This window comes from Opisthorchis viverrini (assembly GCF_000715545.1).
Source record: "Opisthorchis viverrini unplaced genomic scaffold opera_v5_228, whole genome shotgun sequence".
Taxonomy (NCBI): Eukaryota; Metazoa; Platyhelminthes; class Trematoda; order Opisthorchiida; family Opisthorchiidae; genus Opisthorchis; species Opisthorchis viverrini.
The window spans coordinates 107,033-127,752 of NW_008751882.1; the positions used below are offsets into that span (position 1 = coordinate 107,033).

Sequence of the window (20,720 nt, forward strand, 5' to 3'; positions counted from 1 at the left end):
GTGGTTAGAGATCACTGAGATAATACATAGCGCCGCTCATCTTTCAATTGCAGAAAACCACATCACATGGTCACGTTTTGATTGACTCCTCTAGCGACCGCATCCCACATAGAAATTTCGCATTTCAGTGAGGTTATCCATCCGCGGACCTATCAGTGAAGCCAGTCTACGCGGAAAGATCGGGAGGCAGCGTACAACAGTTTCATCCTATTCGGGAATCACCAGCAATGCGCACCTCACAAAACCGGGATCAATGGCCAGTTTGAAGTTGCCCACGACTGCGATCGGCGTTGGAAAAACGATATCTACAATTTGTCAGAGCATTATGCTTCGATGACGAAATCTATCGACAAAGGGACGATATTCTGACAAGGTCTACTGCTCGGGCAATTTTCTGGATATTTTCCTGAATAAACTAGTTAACTTGAATAAGAATTTTTTTGAAATAAAAACGAGTCTCATTTGCACACGAATTCGGTTTTGACGAAAGACTCAAATAAATCCCTCATTAATACGGTCCGGTTCAACGGAGTGTGTTCAACATAAAATTGTCGTTCGCTTGGAACACACCTAACCAGCGACTCTTGGAAGTGAGGAACGTCAAGAATGCAACCCCTATGGGCTGTCTATCTAGTGTCTGCCAACCAGTTTGCTAAGCCTAGCATTTAGGTTACAAACGCTTCACTGTCATCAGCATAGCAAGCATGAACACCGTGCAAGGCTAATGTCTAATGAAACGTTGGAAATCCAACTGTTGGGTTTGACGGACAACTCGGCAATCAGGTGATGGATAAACTGTATAGTCACTCGAGTTGACAATGTGTCGACATATTTTGCGTGATTGGACCGGTCAAATCATCATCATCATCCTACTCATCGCCATCACCATCACCATCACCATCATCATCATCATCATCAATTACATCGTCATCCGCATCATCATCAAATTCATCATCATCGTCATCTTCATCATCATCTTCACCATGATCAACTTCAGCGTCATCATCATCATAATCATCATCATCGTCATCACCATCATCCTCATCCTCATCCTCCTCCTCCTCATCATCATCATCACCGTCATCATGATCATCGTCGGCATCATCATCAGCATCATGATCAACTTCATCGGACGATGCCTCCGGTGGCTGACTGATTTCTCGGAGGAAACGATTAGAGCCTGCAGCGGCAAGCACGCTATTAATCGTTCACAATTCGGGTGAGAACACTCTATGGATTGGCTGATACCGCCAGTTCCGGTTGCGAAAAATTAACACCATACAATTACAGAATTCTCACATCGGCAGTCTGTAGAGTTTTCCTACCGATCAAGCCAGTCCTCGTTCACCGTGGACACGGAATGCAAGCATACCGTGAACTAACCTGATATATTCAATGGTTATTGGTCTGATCGCCGAGCTTGGCAGTTGGACTGCAAACGTTTCATCATCAACTTCATCATCACCATCATCATCATCGTCATCATCATCATCATCATCATCATCGTCGTCAACATCATCGTCATCAACATCATCGTCACCGCCATCATCATCGTCATGATCAGCGACACCTCGACATTAGTGGCAACCACTGATGCTTCGCTGTGGTACAAACATAATTTATTTGAAAGCTCATCTGTGAAAAAGAAACCAATAAATACAGACTATGAAAGAACTTGGTGCTAGCTCGGTACAATCATTCTCAGGTGCATCCTTTCAGGCAAACTCGAGAGTGAGTGAGAGAGACTGACCACAAGAACGCGAGTGACATCGGTTAACAGCCGTATCCGGCAGCGTCTCACACTTGAGTTAGTTTCACAAAGGAATTTTAAGAATCTGCGATAGTTGCGAGCGATTTCAGGGCTTCGAATTAATAACGTCTACTTCAAAAATTTCACTAATTTTTCCATGCTCAAACCAGGGTTATATGAAATTTTGTGTGTACCTACGGGTTGATCGCGCTTACCGCTCACTCAGATGATGGTGGGTTACTTTGCGAAGTTAGTTTGTGTAATTTTAGCCACTTGTGAAGTCGTACTTTGCATCAGACTTGCCCTAAAATGGCGTGAGTAGATTACAGACGTCGCTCTGCACTGTCTGACGTCATCCTCTGCAGCCATTCGGCCGTGGAACGGTAGGCAAAGTTGGACGACGTGATAAAATTCGATGTTGACGTGAATTACAAACCTTTGTGACTAGGGACAAGATTTTGTTTGGTGACAGGACTTGTTCCAACCAAAGTCCACATTTATGCTACCAGAAAAAACCATCCATCTAAAGGTCATTTCTGCCTTATTCCTTCATCCATTTAGAAAACTTAAGATTGCGAAACTTATCTTTCAACCATATACTCACTCAATTAATGATTTATTTATTCGAGTTCGTCAGAAGATACTGTGTGCTTCGCTGAGATTAGTGAAGCACCATGAGGGTGAACACCAATCTGGATAAGCGAGATCTTAACAGACGAAACGTGTTCATCCACACCTAACAGTAACGTTTTGGTTTCACATTTCACCTATTTCAGGATTATGTTCACATTTCACCTATTTTAGGATTATGTAAGGCTTTTTTATCCATTCCATTCCATGCCAGTTCCTTTGTTTATTGCAGCGCGATAATGATTGGTGTGTGAGTAGCAGAGAATGATTAAGTGTGTGGAACACTGACCGTGGTGTTCGACGGTTCATTTCTTAAGATTCACAGTGAAACCGAACCTCAGTGAGGGTGGAAGAGATGTAAAGTGCTTCCAGGCTTCACATCCCGGACGAAATGTTGATGAGAATTCGCTGAATGGATCTCTTTATGTCAACTGTATGAAGGTTTTCCATGCACCTCCGAGGTCACTGGAGCTCGTCACTTGCTAGCTTTAGAACTCGTGAGTAATCTCACATTGCAGTGTGATAGACGAAGTTCATACACAAATCTGTGACATCCGAGTCATTTTTCTGACTCTGGACTCGTGTAGCTGGAAAGCGGTATACTCCCGAATCTCTCAGGATGTGTGTCAGGCTACCGTACGGGTTGCATCGCCGTATAGCTGTGAAACGTAGGCCCTGCGATCAACTAACCTAAGATATCTTTGGGTCCTCGATCAAACTGATCTGCGTGAATCCATGACGAGACAGTAAGCAAATGAGTGTATGGGGGTGCAACAGAGACTTCAGTGGAGGAAAGTGTGACGGTAAGAAAGAGACTTCGAGTAGTCTGTGTATGTCTGTCTGTCTATCTATTTGTTTGTTTGTTTGTTTGTCTGTGTCTATCTATGTGCATCTTTTTTAAGGATAAAGCTAATGACTCTCGCCACAGCATTGTGTTAATTTATCTCATTACAGGCACCATTGTGGATCTAACAATATTGAAAAAATTGGGGTAAACTAGATGACGTCCGAGACTGAATATTCCAATCGATCCCCTTGTTCACCTACTCAAATATGGTAAGCAGTTCATAGTGATTCAGCTGGTGATTCGATACCCAAGAGTTATCATATTCAGAGAAGAATAAATCCGCGTTCAGAGACAAGGCTTCCTCGCATGAAATTAGAGTTCCCTTCAGAAAGAAGGTCTAAAATTTCTCAAATGGATTCCATCAAGCAGCCCGGCATCTAATTGGGAGGTAACCATTCAGATTGCCTAAATAAGTTTCTGGAAGTTTAGGCATCCCCAAATGATAGTGGAAGGCCAGGAGTGAATCCCCTCCCTTTGTTTTACAATGAGGCTTCCAGCTAAATGCTGATTGTACGGCATCGAAGCACCAGCGGGGAGCACTGATGCTACGCTGACGTGGATGATGATGATGATGATGATGATGATGATGATGATGATGATGCGGAATGACTAAATCACTTGATTTCCCCAACTTTCTCAAATCAAGAGCCCGGCAAAACAACAAAACGTCACTTGGGATGTTGCAACTATGTACAACTATAGCGGATCTAGAGGTGGAACCATGAGCAACGAAAAATATTCAGAATTTGTAAGTCGTCCTTTGTTGTTCTAAATAGACCGTGTTTGTAGTGTATAACCTAGTCCGAGGTTCTACGGTGAGGACCACATTTTATTTATTTAGCGTCATCAATCGAGCTCATTAAATGCCTTTTGATTTGGATAACAAGATATTTGAGATGTCTCCAAGTCGTTCCGGAAGAAGCTTATGGAGCGTTGTATCTTTATTTCGCTTCCATTAAAACGTATTATAACGTATTTTGTCAATGGCATAACCGTTTTTTGTTTGAACTTTAAAAAATAAACTACTAAAACGCGCACTTTTACAGTTCCACGCAATGCAAACGTGGTCATGTGCTCTGACTGCCTGTTCTGATTTCGATCGCGCTTATAGCAGTCAGTCGCGAGTCACGTGTGCTAAATCTAATATCGAAACACGTCAGATTATCTTTGGAATTTATCATATGTGAGAACTGTTCAGTTGAAGACCCTGGACAACCATGGTTGGATTATTGTTTATTCGCTGACCTGGGCCAACGACGAACTATTTTAAAGAGAACAATTATTAGGGGGTCTGTTCCATATGACTTCTTTTTTATTGTATACCCAATCTAGTGTTAGTATTTTTATTTCTTTGCCACACACTCCTGGTGAAGTAAAGTAAATTACTGGGCAACCAGATCATTACAAGCTCAACGGCTTCGTTAAACTGCTCACTGAGGGACGTCACAATGGCAGATGTGTGGGTCGGTAGTAACTGTACACTTTTTCGTTCTGGATGCGATTACATAGGGCACGCGGATAGCCAAGGTCGGAGGAAGTTGCTTGTTAAGAGGCGGTATTCGGTTAGTTCCGAGTTCCGAGCACTGCATCACGATTCAAAACTGGTTATTTGGACGCAATTCAAATGACAGTGTTGTGTTACCGGCTCATAGGCATTCCTTCTATCACATGCAGGGCTTGTGGGCAGCTTGTCAAAATTCTGGAACACGTGTGAAATCGAAGGTCTACTCTAAGATCAACATTTGGTACGACTGGACACTAATCAGATTCGAACCCTCTTCAGATGGGTTTTTCAACCTGTTGCCAGGTCCCACAACTATACTAGGGTGGATGCCGTCCCATACTGGCTGATATCATGAGAAATATTTGGAACATTTGTTGAAGGTTTCTTCTTGGAATTGAGGGCTGTTTATGCCCATCATCTGAGAATCATTCTCAAGCCGTTTTATCCTTACTGCGAATCATGACCAGTGTGCACTCACTAAACTCCAGGTAGTTTCGAACCGAACCCGTGACTGCCCGGCTCGGCTAGTGGCTTCGGAACTTAACCGTTTGGCTGGTCATCAATATGATTGGCTCTCGCTGACGCAGACGACCAAGCGCCACGGTTACAGACGATTGGACGAGAAAGTAAAGCTCTCTCATGCGCCTTGCTTTTGGTAAACAGAATTTCCGTCTTCTTCTTGAACGCGTCCTCCTGTCCAACTTACCGGGATATTCACTAACCACTACGCAGTTGTAAACGAATGCTGTAAATCAGTTCCAAAAATTCCATAATAAACCACCTTCCATTAGATCAAGGCAGAGTTACAAGAAAACCATATCCTATTCCATTCCTCCATCAGTAGTGTCCACCGCTACACACCTTCTCACTTTAAACGTCGCGTGCATATCGTCGACTTCCATTTACCTGCTTTCGGTCGACCCCAGCTTCTCTTCGAATGTATCATGCCACTTCCGAAGATGAGTTCCACTTATTCTTTCCGACCACCGGCCGTCTTCAATTGGTGGGCGTTCACACAAACTCCATTGCGCAATGAACTGAGGATGTCACCCCGATTGGTTATGAAATGTTTGCAGTCCAACTGCCAAGCTCGGCGATCAGACCAATAACCATTGAATATATCAGGTTAGTTCACGGTATGCTTGCCTTGCATTCCCACGGTGAACGAGGACTGGCTTGATCGGTAGGAAAACTCTACAGACTGCCGATGTGAGAATTCTGTAATTGTATGGTGTTGTGTTATCGCAACCGGAACTGGCGGTATCAGCCAATCCATAGAGTGTTCTCACCCGAATTGTGAACGATTAATAGCGTGCTTGCCGCTGCAGGCTCTAATCGTTTCCTCCGAGAAATCAGTCAGCCACCGGAGGCATCGTCCGATGAAGTTGATCATGATGCTGATGATGATGCCGACGATGATCATGATGACGGTGATGATGATGATGAGGAGGAGGAGGATGAGGATGAGGATGATGGTGATGACGATGATGATGATTATGATGATGATGACGCTGAAGTTGATCATGGTGAAGATGATGATGAAGATGACGATGATGATGAATTTGATGATGATGCGGATGACGATGTAATTGATGATGATGATGATGATGGTGATGGTGATGGTGATGGCGATGAGTAGGATGATGATGATGATTTGACCGGTCCAATCACGCAAAATATGTCGACACATTGTCAACTCGAGTGACTATACAGTTTATTCATCACCTGATTGCCGAGTTGTCCGTCAAGCCCAACAGTTGGATATCCAACGTTTCATTAGACATTAGCCTTGCACGTTGTTCATGCTTGCTATGCTGATGACAGTGAAGCGTTTGTAACCTAAATGCTAGGCTTAGCAAACTGGTTGCCAGACACTAGATAGACAGCCCATAGGGGTTGCATTCTTGACGTTCCTCACTTCCAAGAGTCTTTGGTTAGGTGTGTTCCAAGCGAACGACAATTTTATGTTGAACACACTCCGTTGAACCGGACCGTATTAATGAGGGATTTATTTGAGTCTTTCGTCAAAACCGAATTCGTGTGCAAATGAGACTCGTTTTTATTTTTTTTAAAAATTCTTATTCAATTTAACTAGTTTACTCAGGAAAATACCCAGAAAATTGCCCGAGCAGTAGACCTTGTCAGAATATCGTCCCTTTGTCGATAGATTTCGTCATCGAAGCATAATGCTCTGACAAATTGTAGATATCGTTTTTCCAACGCCGATCGCAGTCGTGGGCAACTTCAAACTGGCCATTGATCCCGGTTTTGTGAGGTGCGCATTGCTGGTGATTCCCGAATAGGATGAAACTGTTGTACACTGCCTCCCGATCTTTCCGCGTAGACTGGCTTCACTGATAGGTCCGCGGATGGACAACCTCACTGAAATGCGAAATTTCTATGTGGGATGCGGTCGCTAGAGGAGTCAATCAAAACGTGACCATGTGATGTGGTTTTCTGCAATTGAAAGATGAGCGGCGCTATGTGTTGTCTCAGTGATATCTAACCACACTGCTGGCCGGCCGCTCGAGACTCGACGGTGAAGAGTTCAAACCACCAGCCGGACCCTCACGGGTTCGGTTCGAAACTACCCGAAATTTCGCGAGATGCGCACTGCTGATGATTTCCAGGAAGGATGAAATAGCTTTACGGAGCATGTTAGCTTGTTGGCGCAGACTACCTTTATGTGAAACAAGAAATCTTCTCAAGATGTTTCGTACCATCAACAACTGGGAACTGCATCTATTCCTAGTATAGTTGTGGAACTCATGTGCAGTTTAAGCTCCCTATATGAGGGCAGTTCGACTCGAATTAGCGTCTTGCACTGAACACCACAATAAAATACTCGTGGTTTTGGGATATACGAATTCCCGTTTTTTTTCTAGGTCTTTTTTCAAGAATGGAATATGGGCTTCTTACAGAGTGGCTTTTTCCCTCCAAACCTATTGAGATGACAATGGAACCATGGGGCCCAGCGCACAAGCTTACCACGAGGATCTATGGTGGTCCTGATGTAATCCGGGGGATTCTGATCGATTTCGATGTGTAATCATTGTCCAATCAGGCCTATCCTCCACTTATCCATGATCCAGATCATAGCTGAGCATTCCTTCTCAAGCGGATCTTCATCGCCCGTGAACAGATTTTGGAATATTCCTCGACCACGGACTGTACTGACGGCACAGTACAAGGCGGAAGCTTTCGGACATGCAGCTCGCTCAAGGCAGTGCTTGGGCAACCTTCCAGCTTGACTGCGCCATACGTTGTCACCAGTTTTCCCAGCTTTAGGTCAACTACGGAATCTGCACTCTTGAAATAATCTGCCTCCGCGACGGTCACGTGGTGGGTGGTAATGTTTGGATTACGATTATGAATATGACGTTGGTTCACAATTTGGTTGCATTCCGTGACCACGGCGAACACGAAATGACTTAGTCGGCACCGTTCTGTCTACTGATTGTAGGTGTGGTAGCTCTGTAGCTGCATGGGATCTAGCAGGATCGGCCGCTCCAGAGAGTGTTGCACCAATGTTTTCCCGAAATCCACATGTTCATTTTGGTTCATTTTTCGCACTTTTCAAGTTTGTGAGAGAACAATAGCGTAGTTGTCGATGCATGCCCTAATCGGGTCCTCCCAGAAATCAGTCAGTCACTTGAGGTGTCATACGATTCTTCCTCTGAGAGGCTCGTCTGTGAGCGGTGCATGAGATGAAGGATGGTTTCATGGAGGCGCCGAAACAATTGCAAAGTTCACTGTGATGATGAATTGGTGAATGAGAAAAAGTGCCGGAGAGATTCATAGTGATCCAGACGCAGTAGATGCCGTGCGTTCTCAGGTAATTTTCAACTCTCGGACAGGCCAACGCATCAAACTCACCTTGACATTCAGCGCAATAGAGGAAATCGAATGGAATAAATTGAGGAAGAGTAACAAATAGATATCCTACTGGCTCGTTTCAAGGGGTAAATAGACAACTTCCCGACCAGACCTAATCCCACTATCATTCATATAAACACGTGAATAGTTTCACACGTCATTCGTTCGCAACAACAGACGGTAAGAAAAGAAGAGGAGACCTCTGTCTATAGTAATGTGCTGCAGCAATCTAACCCACGTTTATAGCAAAGCGCTGAACAGCCAGTTGAGTACTCTCACCCCCTCCTTGAAGAAATCAAGACAAGTTCGCCTCACTTGTCTAATAGCGCCTTGTGAGACCTTGAAGCCAGTATCAAGCTTCTTTGTACTCGAGTTCCACCATTGCTTCCGTCTCAATTTTCTATACAACTCCAACTTATTTCTCACTATTCTCGCTAAACGCCTTTCGGTCTGAATGGTATTCTACCAACTTGGCTCCGTAAATGTCCATCAGACTTTCCCCAAATCACGTCTCATCTGCTTCGTCTTTCCACATTTTTCCGGCCATTTGACAGCGAATTTCTGTGCTTTTGGTCAAAAGTGACACAACCCTCTACAATTTCGAGTCAATGATGATAAAAATGTTCGTTCCAATCATTAGTTTGAGCATTTCATGGCTACGGATGTTATTAGCATCGGTAGAAATTCAGTACGACTTTCGAGAATGGCTCTAGCCAGTATACCTCTTTTGTCTACGTGAAGATCCCGTCTACGCCATATAAGCAAGACCGAATGTGATCAACGTTCAGGCATTTCATAGAGGCACGATCGATCTTGGTGGGTGTTCAGTAGCGTGCATCGGATAGCCTGAATCAATTCCAGATGGTGCCCTTTAACATAGCGCGGGACCTTTGTAACTGTTGCCCTCACCCTCATTCGCTTGTTCGAAATAAAGCTGTGGTGTACTATTGTCAGTAATTTCTCTCTGGCACCAGGCACAAGAATTGGAACAGCATTTGGTGGCGATAACCTGCTCCAAACGATTGCTTAATTCCCTATGTAACCGAACCAATCAGACTGCTGTTTAAGTTGGGGTGTTGGTTGGATGTCCAGACTCTCGTGTTTTGCATATATGTCGTAGGGTGCCAGTGAATTGTCCAAGTGAAACGAATTCCTTACAATGGGAGAAAGTGCGGACGCTAAAGACTGCTGACTACTGATCACATAGAGTCCGAACACAAAAGTTACCAGGACAGGACATCCGTTGTCGTTGGGTTGCTTATCGCCAGTGTCTTGCAGTCACTAAAACTACTTACCAACTAGCGAACGACGACGTATTTCGTGCTGGGGTCATATAGTGGTCTGCCTTCATTGGGGCAGATGTTACCCGGCGCCAAACAGCATCTCGTTCAATGCAGTGTGGGGCTGTTTGAATACTATAGACCACATTTCACAGAAAAACGCCCGTCGCAGTCTGTGGGTTGACATGTTAGGTCAACCGCAGAATGACTGTCCAGTACGGAGTAATTTTTACGTTGGTCTCAAAAACAAGACATCTGTAGGAGGTGTAAATCAACTGTCACACCGCATCTACTCGGTGGCGTTGATTCGTCTTTGATTTATTCATCTGCAATTTCCTATAAACCTTGTGCTTCACATGAAGACCAAATTGTACGGCTATCTACTGAAACCCATAAACGGGAGACCAGTAGTGGGCTGTTGAAGAGTATTCATGGGGGGGTCGTCTCAAAGACAGTCGTACCGTTTTTGTGTACATTAACTGTGTGGCGACCCGGCCTGTGTGGTCACTTGGCGTTTTATTGTTCGGTTCATAGGCGGGAAATTATCCTCCCCTGGTTATCAGTCTCTCCGTTGTGTTGATTTCTCTGCGGTACCACGCATGCGGTGCATCCAGGATAATGATCCTGAACAAGATATATTTGGAGTTGGTCCCGTCTCTCTTAGACAAGTTGATGAATCCAATACCACATCAGCAGGTTGCCAGTCTCATCAGAGTGCAACTGCGGAAAAATACGACTCCATACGATTGCTTGGCTGTCTGATCGTTAGACAAACTCACACCGTCCCGATGACTTCAACTAAGCATCCGATGCATTTGTGACTGGCTGTACGGGAACTTATTCAAAGTGTATAGGGCTAAGTTTGTGTTGTATCGTGGGTGGTCGTCTGTGCGTTACGCCTGCACTGATCCTGCCAGCCTACGCGATAGGGAGAAGACAGAGAACTCGGTACACGGCTGTATTGTCAGGACAAGACACACAGACCGTCGGCGTAATGTGTGGGGTGACTAAATGGCCAAATCTGATTGTTCACTTGTTCGCTCCGTACAGCCAATGGTGGTGTTCAGGTCGTGAACACTATCAGGCCCACTACGCTGGTCCTATTTTGCTTTGTTTCTATGTTGTTGTTGTTGTTGTTTTTGTTGTTGTTGTTGTTGTTCGGTTAGAGCCGGCAACTCACCTACTTTCAGGACGCGTCGTAGCGATGGTGACCTTGGGGATGCGTCGCTCTCTGCACATGTGCTTTTTCTTCTGTTTGGGCGCGCCCCCGACAGTTTGACAAAGTGTCTCTAGTTCGGTGAGTGTGAACAAGAGACAAATTGGAATTTGAGCAGTGTGTTTGAGCCGAAAACTGTCCTAACTGCGTTGATCGACCGGCCTATTGTTAGTCGTCCTGTGAATCTATCGTACAATCGTACGTCAGATTGGTGAAGGCGTCTTAATGAGTCCACAAGGCTTAAGAGCCCGGGTGGTCTTATCTGAAATCCTTCGGTTTATATCGAATGATTTCTTGACCGCCAGTTTGATGGAAAAATACAACCCATGTCTTGTAACGGTAGCAGAACACGATACGGGCCAGTTGAAATTCATTTTATTTTGGAAGAATCGCACAACAGGGTGTCGGTCCATTAGGAGCAGATGGTGTGGACAGACTCGATGATGGTTTCAGCCTCGTATGCGGCTTTGCACAGCTCCATTAGATGAGCTGTTTGCTGAGCTATCTCGGGGATCTGAAGACAGATAGATAAGAGAATCTCAACTAGGAACTCGATCCAGGCATGCAAACGCATACGCTGGAGCGAGGAGCATACATGTGCAACACAGGTTTGGACCAATGCCTAAGAATTCTATCAAAGGAACAGGAATGTGTGTTCACACAAGATTCACCCTAGGATACACCAACAGAATTCAGCATTCTTGAAAAAAGTGCCAACTCTGCTAAAGAGTGTGGAAGATTGTCAGTGATGCACACTAAAGATCAAGCGGATACTGGGCCCTGTTTGGAAAAATGACTATGAACCACTTCAAACAAACTGCTGTGCGAATAGTGAGGTATTTGAAGTGGTGACGAACATCCAGGATAAGATAGGATTCTGGATGCAACAACTATCGCTCGTGAATGTTGAGGAAGGGAATTTTGAAATCAGTCAGGCAACTTGGCTTGTTGATAATCCAACGAAGTTATATAAGTTAATCATCCGTACATGAAAGTGTCTGGGTTCTTTTTGGTCAACCATCCTTCACAATTAGATCAAGTAGTATGAAATCAGACGGACCTGTAGAATTTCTATGCGTTTTAGTGGACTTGCTCCGTACAGTATGTTTTATGTGGGTTCCGAAAATGCCCTCACTTCAATTCGCTCATGTTCCCAACTTACAGTTTTGTGACAATAGTGGCCAGTAATTTGAACTGTAATCTTAAGTCATGGGTGTTTGGACATCCAAGTGTTCTCCAATGAACACCCAAGTGAGAGTAAACTGTGCTCGCTAACTGACCATAACACGTGATTGAGCTGCGAATAATCATGCTATTTACGGGATCGATCGATCAGGATGTAGAGAGTGGATATCAGCTGACCAAAGGCAAGTTTGTTCGATAAGCTCTTGGTAGCTTGAAAAAGGCAAATGTTACACCCCATTAGTAGAGCTTTCATAGCGTCGGCGTTACTGGAGGTATTGAACAATTCTTGGAATCAACAATGATCTAATACGCTTTCCGGACGGATGTAACTTTGATGAAGTGTGTTGCTGCGTGCTTGTCCTTGTTCAATTCTAACTACTACAATAAAATGCAGATGTACTTCTCTACGAAAACCGGTGTAGAAGAGTACAGTGCCATCAGTCCAGATGGTCCTACGGTGCAAGTAGCTGGACATCTGTGTCATTTCCAACAAACTACATCCAGGTGGAATCGAAAGAATTTGTCTAACAAGTGGCCGGCCGTGTACAGATTAACCAGGGGTTAACTAAAAAAGACATTTGAAATGGTTTTCAAAACATTGAAACCATGACACACACGAAATCGACACAGAGATACTGATGCGATCTGACCCGAGTTCATCAGTTAGGTGCTACCACCTTGGTCTTGTCTTTCCACCGCTTTGTCGCACCGATGGTTCCAGCTTGCTGTTTGTTGGACTTCAATTTGTTCTGTAAATGCTCCCCAAAACTGTGCCTTTTTGAATAAGAATACTAATAATTTTAGCCAGAATTGCTGGCCAAATCTTTCTTCACTACACTCCTGGAACTCAGTTCCATGCCAGGGATGTCAAGAAAGCCAGCATGAAGAGCCGGGATCCTGAACTATACTGAACTCAACTCAACTCAACTCAAATCAGCTCAACTCAACTAGACTAAACTTAACTGAACTGGACTGGGCTGGGCTGGATTCAAATGAACTGAACTGTACTGAAGTGAACTCAACTCAACTCAACTCAACTCCACTAAAATGAACTGAACTCAACTGAACTGAATTCAACCGAACTGAACTGAAATGAAATGAAATGAACTCAACTCAACTCAACTCAACTGAACTAAATTGAACTGGACTAAACTGAACATAGGCAGCTCCATTCAGCTGGTGTCAATCCTGGTACACCCGCATGCTCATTCCAGGTGATGGGAGATCTCATTCGATAACACTTCGGTTTGTTCAAAACTCCGATTTACCTACGTCACTTTCCACCTTCCATGAGTCACTTTGTGATAACGGGTTCATACATAGACTCGCATCAAAAAATATCTCGCAGACTGTTGTACTAATGAAAACCGTGTGGCGGGATACCGGTGAACGCCACCATTGGACGCTGGTGCACTATCTCTCACTATCTTCGAGATTTCCGGCACTGATACGGATATTCTTTTACAAACGGGCAGTACGAACTGCGCTTTGCCTCTCCCGTTGAAGTACACTTATCCTAGGAGTCCCTAGGCTGTCAAAACAGACAGTGATATTGCTTCATCTGGAAAAGTCCAAGTACGACCGTCAACTGACATTCAGCTGTCCACAGTTGGACTTCACGAACTATAACCGGTAGACAGGCAGTACCAGCCTTCAACGTTTCTGTCTGTGATTTCACCAAGTCAAGCTCCAAAACAACGAACAGTCGGTTCCGCCATCCTCAGCAAGATGTTATTTACCGCCCACCCAGATCTGAGTTCCTGGTCTTAGCTGCCAGTATGAACTTCAGGTGAATCCACTTTGGGAGGACGCTTCTACCTGACCGATGTCCGATCCTTTGACCGGAACATGTTTCTCAGCTCATAGCCTGTGCATTTCTGCTACCAACTGAAGAAGCTAGGATCACCCAGTTGCCACTTCACTTTCATGACTGTCGCTCATTCTTAACTGCTCAGTTTCACTTTGATGATGTGTTAACATTGGCAAAACTATCGCGTCCCCTCAGCAGATTTGAAACAATGCCTACAAACCTCAACAAGTTTTCTACAATGACGGTAATCCATATCTGATAGACCAGCCTAGCGGTTAACATTGAACCTGAGAATTTCAAACTGTCCCGTACCTATCTCATCAGTTTTGACCGACCAAAAAAGCTGTTTTTCTCCAACTGTCTTGGTGCATGCTACCTAGCGACCTCTGATGGTGCACACGGTGGATTGGGTGTGGTGTGAAACGGATAACACTTTGAACGCTAAACCCAACGCTCGGTGGCGTGAACGCAGTTTATTCGTACGACTGAAGTAAGACGATGGAAACTCGAGGTACTTGGCTTACCTGACGAGTTCGAGCAGGTCTTGGGATGCTGAAGAGTTTTCAGAGACCTTGTGAGTAGCTTCCTTCAGGAAAATGTACGACTGACTGCTGGCGTAGGTAGTCCGAAGACAGTTGAAGCGCCTACGCACCGCATTCAGAGCCAGAATGCTGAACTGGACACAGCCTCAGTTGAAATAACCGCCAGTGCTGTCAGTAGCAGAACGTTTGACAGAATCCCCTGGATGACCTTACTCTACCTGGCAGGCTAAAACACATCAACAGAAACGATCCCCCCTGGTTCCATTGAAACACGGTGGAATATTGTTCTAAAGCGAATCGATTACTTAATCCTTTGCCGGTTGGCTTAAAGAGAACTTGGCTTTCTTTCTGTTCAAAATAGTGTAGCTTAGAGTCTCCTCAAAATGGCTCGCAAAATCACTGTGTCGGTCATCAACGAAATGATCTCATCTCTGTTCCTCCGGGACTCACGGCTTCTGGAGCCTTATCGAGGTTCTACCGATGCCGCAAAAACCAAGCTAAGTTCTGAGCGGGACCCGTGTGTATTGATCTAACCTTCATCCCCTGAAAAAACTGCCAAGTAGACCAGCAGCGCATGTAATTTGTGCCCTAAATGACCGATGTAGATGGCGGACATGCATGTTTATGTTTGGAGAATCTGGAGACTAATTCGCTGTGGAGATTTCGTCCTGTAAGTGAAGCCAATCTATGCTGAAAAGCCGAGAAGCACTGTACAGCTGTTTCATCCTTATTGGGAATCATCAACAGTCCACTAACTAGGCGGTGCGCAGTGTCTCATCAAAACTATCGTGTTCGAGTTTCCGAAATCCATCTTAGTTAATTTCGCCTGCACCTGTGACCTGACCACTAACCACGTCAGTCAGCTCCGTCGTCAGATGTGGACATCATCCACCATTAAGAGAACCTTCATTTCAGTCCGATAATTTCGAAATCCATCTGAGTTAATTTCGCCTGCACCTGTGACCTGCCCACTAACCACGTCAGTTAGCTCCGTCGTCAGATGTGGACGTCATCCACCATCAAGAGAACCTTCATTTCAGTCCGATAATTTTCACTTGCCCACCCACCAATGGGCATCCTTCCATCTGTACTCACTCTAGCAAAATCGTTTCCAGATAGAAGCAAAATAGTTTCCAGATAGATGGGCTAGAATGAGAGCGTGGGGGGTGCGCTCAACTGACATTTGATATGGTGAATACGAGCTGACATTGCGACGGGCGCTGGCTGAAACTCGGTTCGGATGGGCCTGTTGAGTGCATCACAAACCTGTGATTTGTGATTTTGTTTGCAATCGTCAGAGAAGTACAAATAGCCGGGGTTCATCATTCTCCGCAAGAATTCGTTCACAGTCCGGATCACACAAATTTCCAGATCAGTCGGGCATTGTCTGTGCTCTGCTACCGAACCACACACACTCTACTGCCCTCCACCAAGACGATCCTATCGTTTTTTGGAACATGCCACCTGCGACCAACGACAGCCACCTGATCAACAACCAATAAACTCACCCGAGTTACCAGTATTTCAACATATCACCATGCTAAAATTTGCTTCATATTCTCAACTACTCATGAGATTGACAGTAGTGATGTGAATTCCACTGTCCTCTAGATAGATTGGGAGGGGCTAAATAAAGGCCATCCGAAAACGAAAACCAACTGAACTGAGCAGTCCTCATATCCACACAAATTCCATTGATGCAATCGATTTTACCCTGGGATGGTTCCAGCTTCGGTGGCTATTTTACAGCATGATAGCCTGTTCATCACCATAAGTGTTCTTGTAAAGCTGTCAAACTTGGCCAGGCTAGTAAGATTGACAACCCAGTGTTCATATCTTTCAACGACTGTCCAAAACACGCATGTTCTAAATCTCCCATAGAGTGGCAATTACGTAAATGCCACTCAATAGTGCAGAACACGAATGGAGATGACCTTTTAATCAAAACAAATTCTTCTGATTGTTCAGCAATATTGGCACCGCGAAAAACCAGCGGTTTGCGCTGTCATGTGCCGAGCACGTGAAAAGTGGTTGTCGGCCGTTCCAAAATCTTGCCAATTAAAATGATGGCAAAGTGTTATATACTGTTTTTATTGTAGGTTTTGCAGTAACACGCTATCGTGGGGTGTTTAGGTGCTAACCAAGCTTCTCTAAATCCGGCATCAAATTCAATTTGGAACCGCAGTGAAACTCTACAAAAGGATGAGACTGCTTGTGGATCGTCGACCAATTCCGGTCAACCTAGTTGAACTGTTGATAGTCTTCAGTACCGCCCCCAGTGAACGCTGAGATAGCTTTTAAGCCACATCGTACAGGCCTTTGAGAAGCTCAACAACACCAGTTCGTTTTGCGATTGATTTATGAATTCAGTAAGCGTACAACTTGTAGCTCCGTAAACTAAACTCTCGTCCGCAATTCCTGCTAGGCCCCGAACTGGTGGAAGCAAGCTGCGGGTATTCAGCAGGTCTTTATCACCATAATTATGGTGAAACTCGTAGCGACTAGAGTTGCGAAGGACCAACTGGTTCTAGCGCCAAGCCATTCTTCCCGACATGCATCCTATTTAGAGTGTACTAAGCTATCGCAAATCGATAACTTCACCCACATTCTCGGTGAAGCGCAAAGTCTGCCAGTCGAGTCAACTGTCCGAGTGGGGGCCGGTTGACGAGAGGCATAAAAGCTCGCGGAACACAAACTAACCAGATATAACAAGCTGAAAACAAGCACGTGCAGTTTTGGAGTTTCTAGGAAGCTAAACGTTTTTCTGGGCGTCGTTTGTGACTCTTGTCCAAGCAACCAGGATTAGGTAGCTGATAAATTCGAATGCACCGTTCGGTCAACTACTAACTTCCTGTGAAGCAGAAAACTGTACCTTCGAGTGACGCGTAATGCCAGAACCTCCGTGAAGGCAAAATAAAGTCGAAGCTGGGTTTTTATACGATACTATTAATGTAAGACAAACCTCGACAGTAGATACTCGTCCAAAATAAGCAGTCCATTTGAACTACAAAAGTACGAACCCAATGAGCAAACAGGCTCCCACGTGAGACAGGTCACACGTGCACAATGTGGGTCACAAATGGCCGGATGACCTCAAGGCCGCATGAGTGAAGTGGTAAGGACAAACAAACACTGGTTCATACGCACGCAGTAAACACAAAAGCGGAGTGGAGTTCCAAAGTAGTGATAGAAAAAACATGGGTAATTTCAAATGTCAAAGTGATGGACGATACATTCTGTTTCATAATGCATGTGAACGACAGTCCCACAGTTCGCATCCGTCAGATCAACACCGTTTACAAAGTTTTATGTCTGTTTGTGTAAAAAACCCTTCGTACAGTTGCTTCACCTTCTGGAAGGGATTCCCCGTAATTTATATCCACTGGGATTCCCCTGACTGTGTGGAAACAGGCTTAAAAGGGTCGGCAGTGATGCTTCACAATGGTTGTATCTCCGGTGAGTGATCATGTCACACGAGACAAGGGCGATGTTATTTACTCTTCAGATGAGCAAAGTAGCAGTTGGCCATGACTACTTCTTGCGTGAGTGAATCTCATCTGCATCTCTGTCTCTCTTATGAAACTGTTCATCTGAATGTGTTGTATAAGGTTCGCCTTGTGTTTCAGTTAGCACGATATTCAAGATACCTTTTAACGGAACACTACTCATAAGGTTGGTTAAAACTATTCGAGAGCGTGAAACCGGTTTCACCCTTTTTGGGGCTCACCGAGTAGTCACACTGCCCGAATTCTTATCAGCTTGGTGTTCCTTAACTGGACAGCAGACGAATAATTTGCACAGTTTGATCTGTATTAGAACGGATAGAACGAGAGTTGTTTGAAAAGTGAGATGTAGGCGTAAAACGTCAAAAAGCTGTCTCTGAAATCAATAATCTGATATTCCAAGGGTCCACTTTAAAATCGATGTCGTTTCATCAGGTGACTCGGCCGGCCTGAATTGACCGCTAAACAGAGTGAAGAGAAATAGCGATCAGTATCGGATGGAACATATCAAAAATGCTCAAAATGAGTGCAGACAGAATGAATGATAGCGTCATTAGGTTGGATTCTCATCCCGTAAGAACAGCCAATCTCTCCCGGGAGGCCGCAGCCACTACTTATCTATTTCTTCCGTACTGGAAATCAGTAACAGCGCGCATCTCACGAAATTTCAGGGGTTGTCGAACACGCTCAACCGTTTGGTCACGAGCGCCCGTTCTGCAGTCTGATTGGCTCGCGCACAGACAGCGAATCACCACTCATCTTCCAATCAGAGAACCCACATCACGTGATGACTGAACCCTGTTGTGACGACTTGTCACTCATCATGTGAGTTAGTCCTTAGCTGAGCTGAACCAAAGCCCTTTTGAGTTCTGTGTGTATAACTATGATCCGAGCATCGGCGCACACAAAATTCCTCAGAAGGGCATGAGCATCTTTCCCGATAGAACACTATTCTGCGTCACGCACCATATTTTAAATCATTCAGGTTTACCTTCAGTGCCTGTAGTAACAGAATTAACTCCCAGGAATCAAATATTTGTAAATGTCATTGGAAAATCACCCAGTCCAACCACTTTGTGCCAAAGACAAAACAAAAAACTTCCATGAAATCTCATCACCATCCTCTTCCATTTATTATCCCGTCAACTCATCATGCTGACTACCGACAAACAACAACATGGCGCCAAATGATCCAGATCAGGCCACGTCAGACTTGTCATTTAATTCAAACAACTTGTTAGCGTCATTCAGGTTGTGCGGTACCGACCTTGTTTTCTGCACTGTACGATGTAAAACTTGAAGGAAAAAAGTCAAAATGCCGTGCCTAAATAGACAAGAACAGGTAATGAAGTGGATAAATAAAAAGTCAGTTGGAACACAGTCCGTATAATTGATGAGCGTGGATTTTTCTCCCACTGTGGTAAGGCTCCGCGTGCTACGGTTTGTGCATATGGGCAACGACGGCTTGTTGAGGGGGCGTGGCTATGAGATCCTCCAAATTATGGCTTCGTGGAGGCCCTAAAATTGGTGGTCCTCCCTCATTCTGTCACTCTAAATCACATGCAAAATACAAAGGTATCCATGGTCACCTGATTACAAACGTGGATTGAACTGATGCATTAAAAGTCACGTGCGCTGCCAGCTACGCTTGCCCTATCCGGATCGTGGACTGCATGATCCACGAGCCAACCATTTTATTCGGAGCTGAGTGAAATGCCACAATAGCCGAAGAACTCGACAATTAGGGAGCAGAATTTGGCTGTGAGCGGTCTCAACAAACCGTACTCCCTGCTCCATCTCACCTATCTAAACCTGCTGGCTGGCTGTGAGCGCAACAAACCGTACTCCCTGCTCCATCTCACCTATCTAAACCTGCTGGCTGTGTCAGGCAATCTGGCGTGAATTCCACTCACTCAGGAATGACATGTTCAAGCTTTGAAGGTCATACTGTGGGTCCCAAAGTGCTCTATTGCACAACAAACAGATGGTTCCTATTTTGGTAATAGAGGACCCCGCGAAAATCTCCAATGCGTGCACAAAAGCCAACGGTGAAAAGGTTCATGCCACTGATGAAAAATATCAGGCTTCTCTTGAGCTATCCTGGGCGTTTGAACACTTGACATTTAAGCAAACGTTGTAGAGAAGTTCGATATTTGCCAAATTTACATTCCGTCACATGTAGGGACGGAGTTGTCGAGATGCTACTCATATGTTTCCTCAGTAGTGCACATGGTTACACCAATAGAATGAACTGAAAGAAACACATCCACCACACACTTATTTGCTCATTGTCTGGAGGTGGGTTGTACAAACGGAATTTCTATCTGCTTCAAGTTATATTTCTTCGAATAATGACTGTTGATTCCGCCTGCGAATCAACGGTGACCAGCGGTAACTTTCCTTGTTTCCTGACTACTCATGAGTAACGTGACTCGCATCTGTTTATTATGACACCGTTTCGTTTCTTTGCTCGTTTTTCCCCCTGTTTCGTCCCGGCTTGGGGTCTGCTTATGCCTCAGTAACTGATGTCAATACTTAATCTGCCCGTCCGTCATTGCTTGCAAGTTCGTCTGGATT

General features: G+C 44.8%; 1 protein-coding gene across 1 annotated transcript in view; it reads right to left on the bottom strand.

Moving 5' to 3' along the window:
• The window catches only part of T265_08555 (hypothetical protein), a gene marked incomplete at both ends in the record, with an annotated part of 48,834 nt that overhangs the window by 24,464 nt on the left and 3,650 nt on the right, over positions 1–20,720 (bottom strand). The window contains 2 exons of the mRNA XM_009174400.1: positions 874–1,197; positions 1,384–1,570. Of these exons, the coding sequence (XP_009172664.1) occupies positions 874–1,197; positions 1,384–1,570 (511 nt within the window). The remainder of the gene's footprint in view (positions 1–873; positions 1,198–1,383; positions 1,571–20,720) is intronic.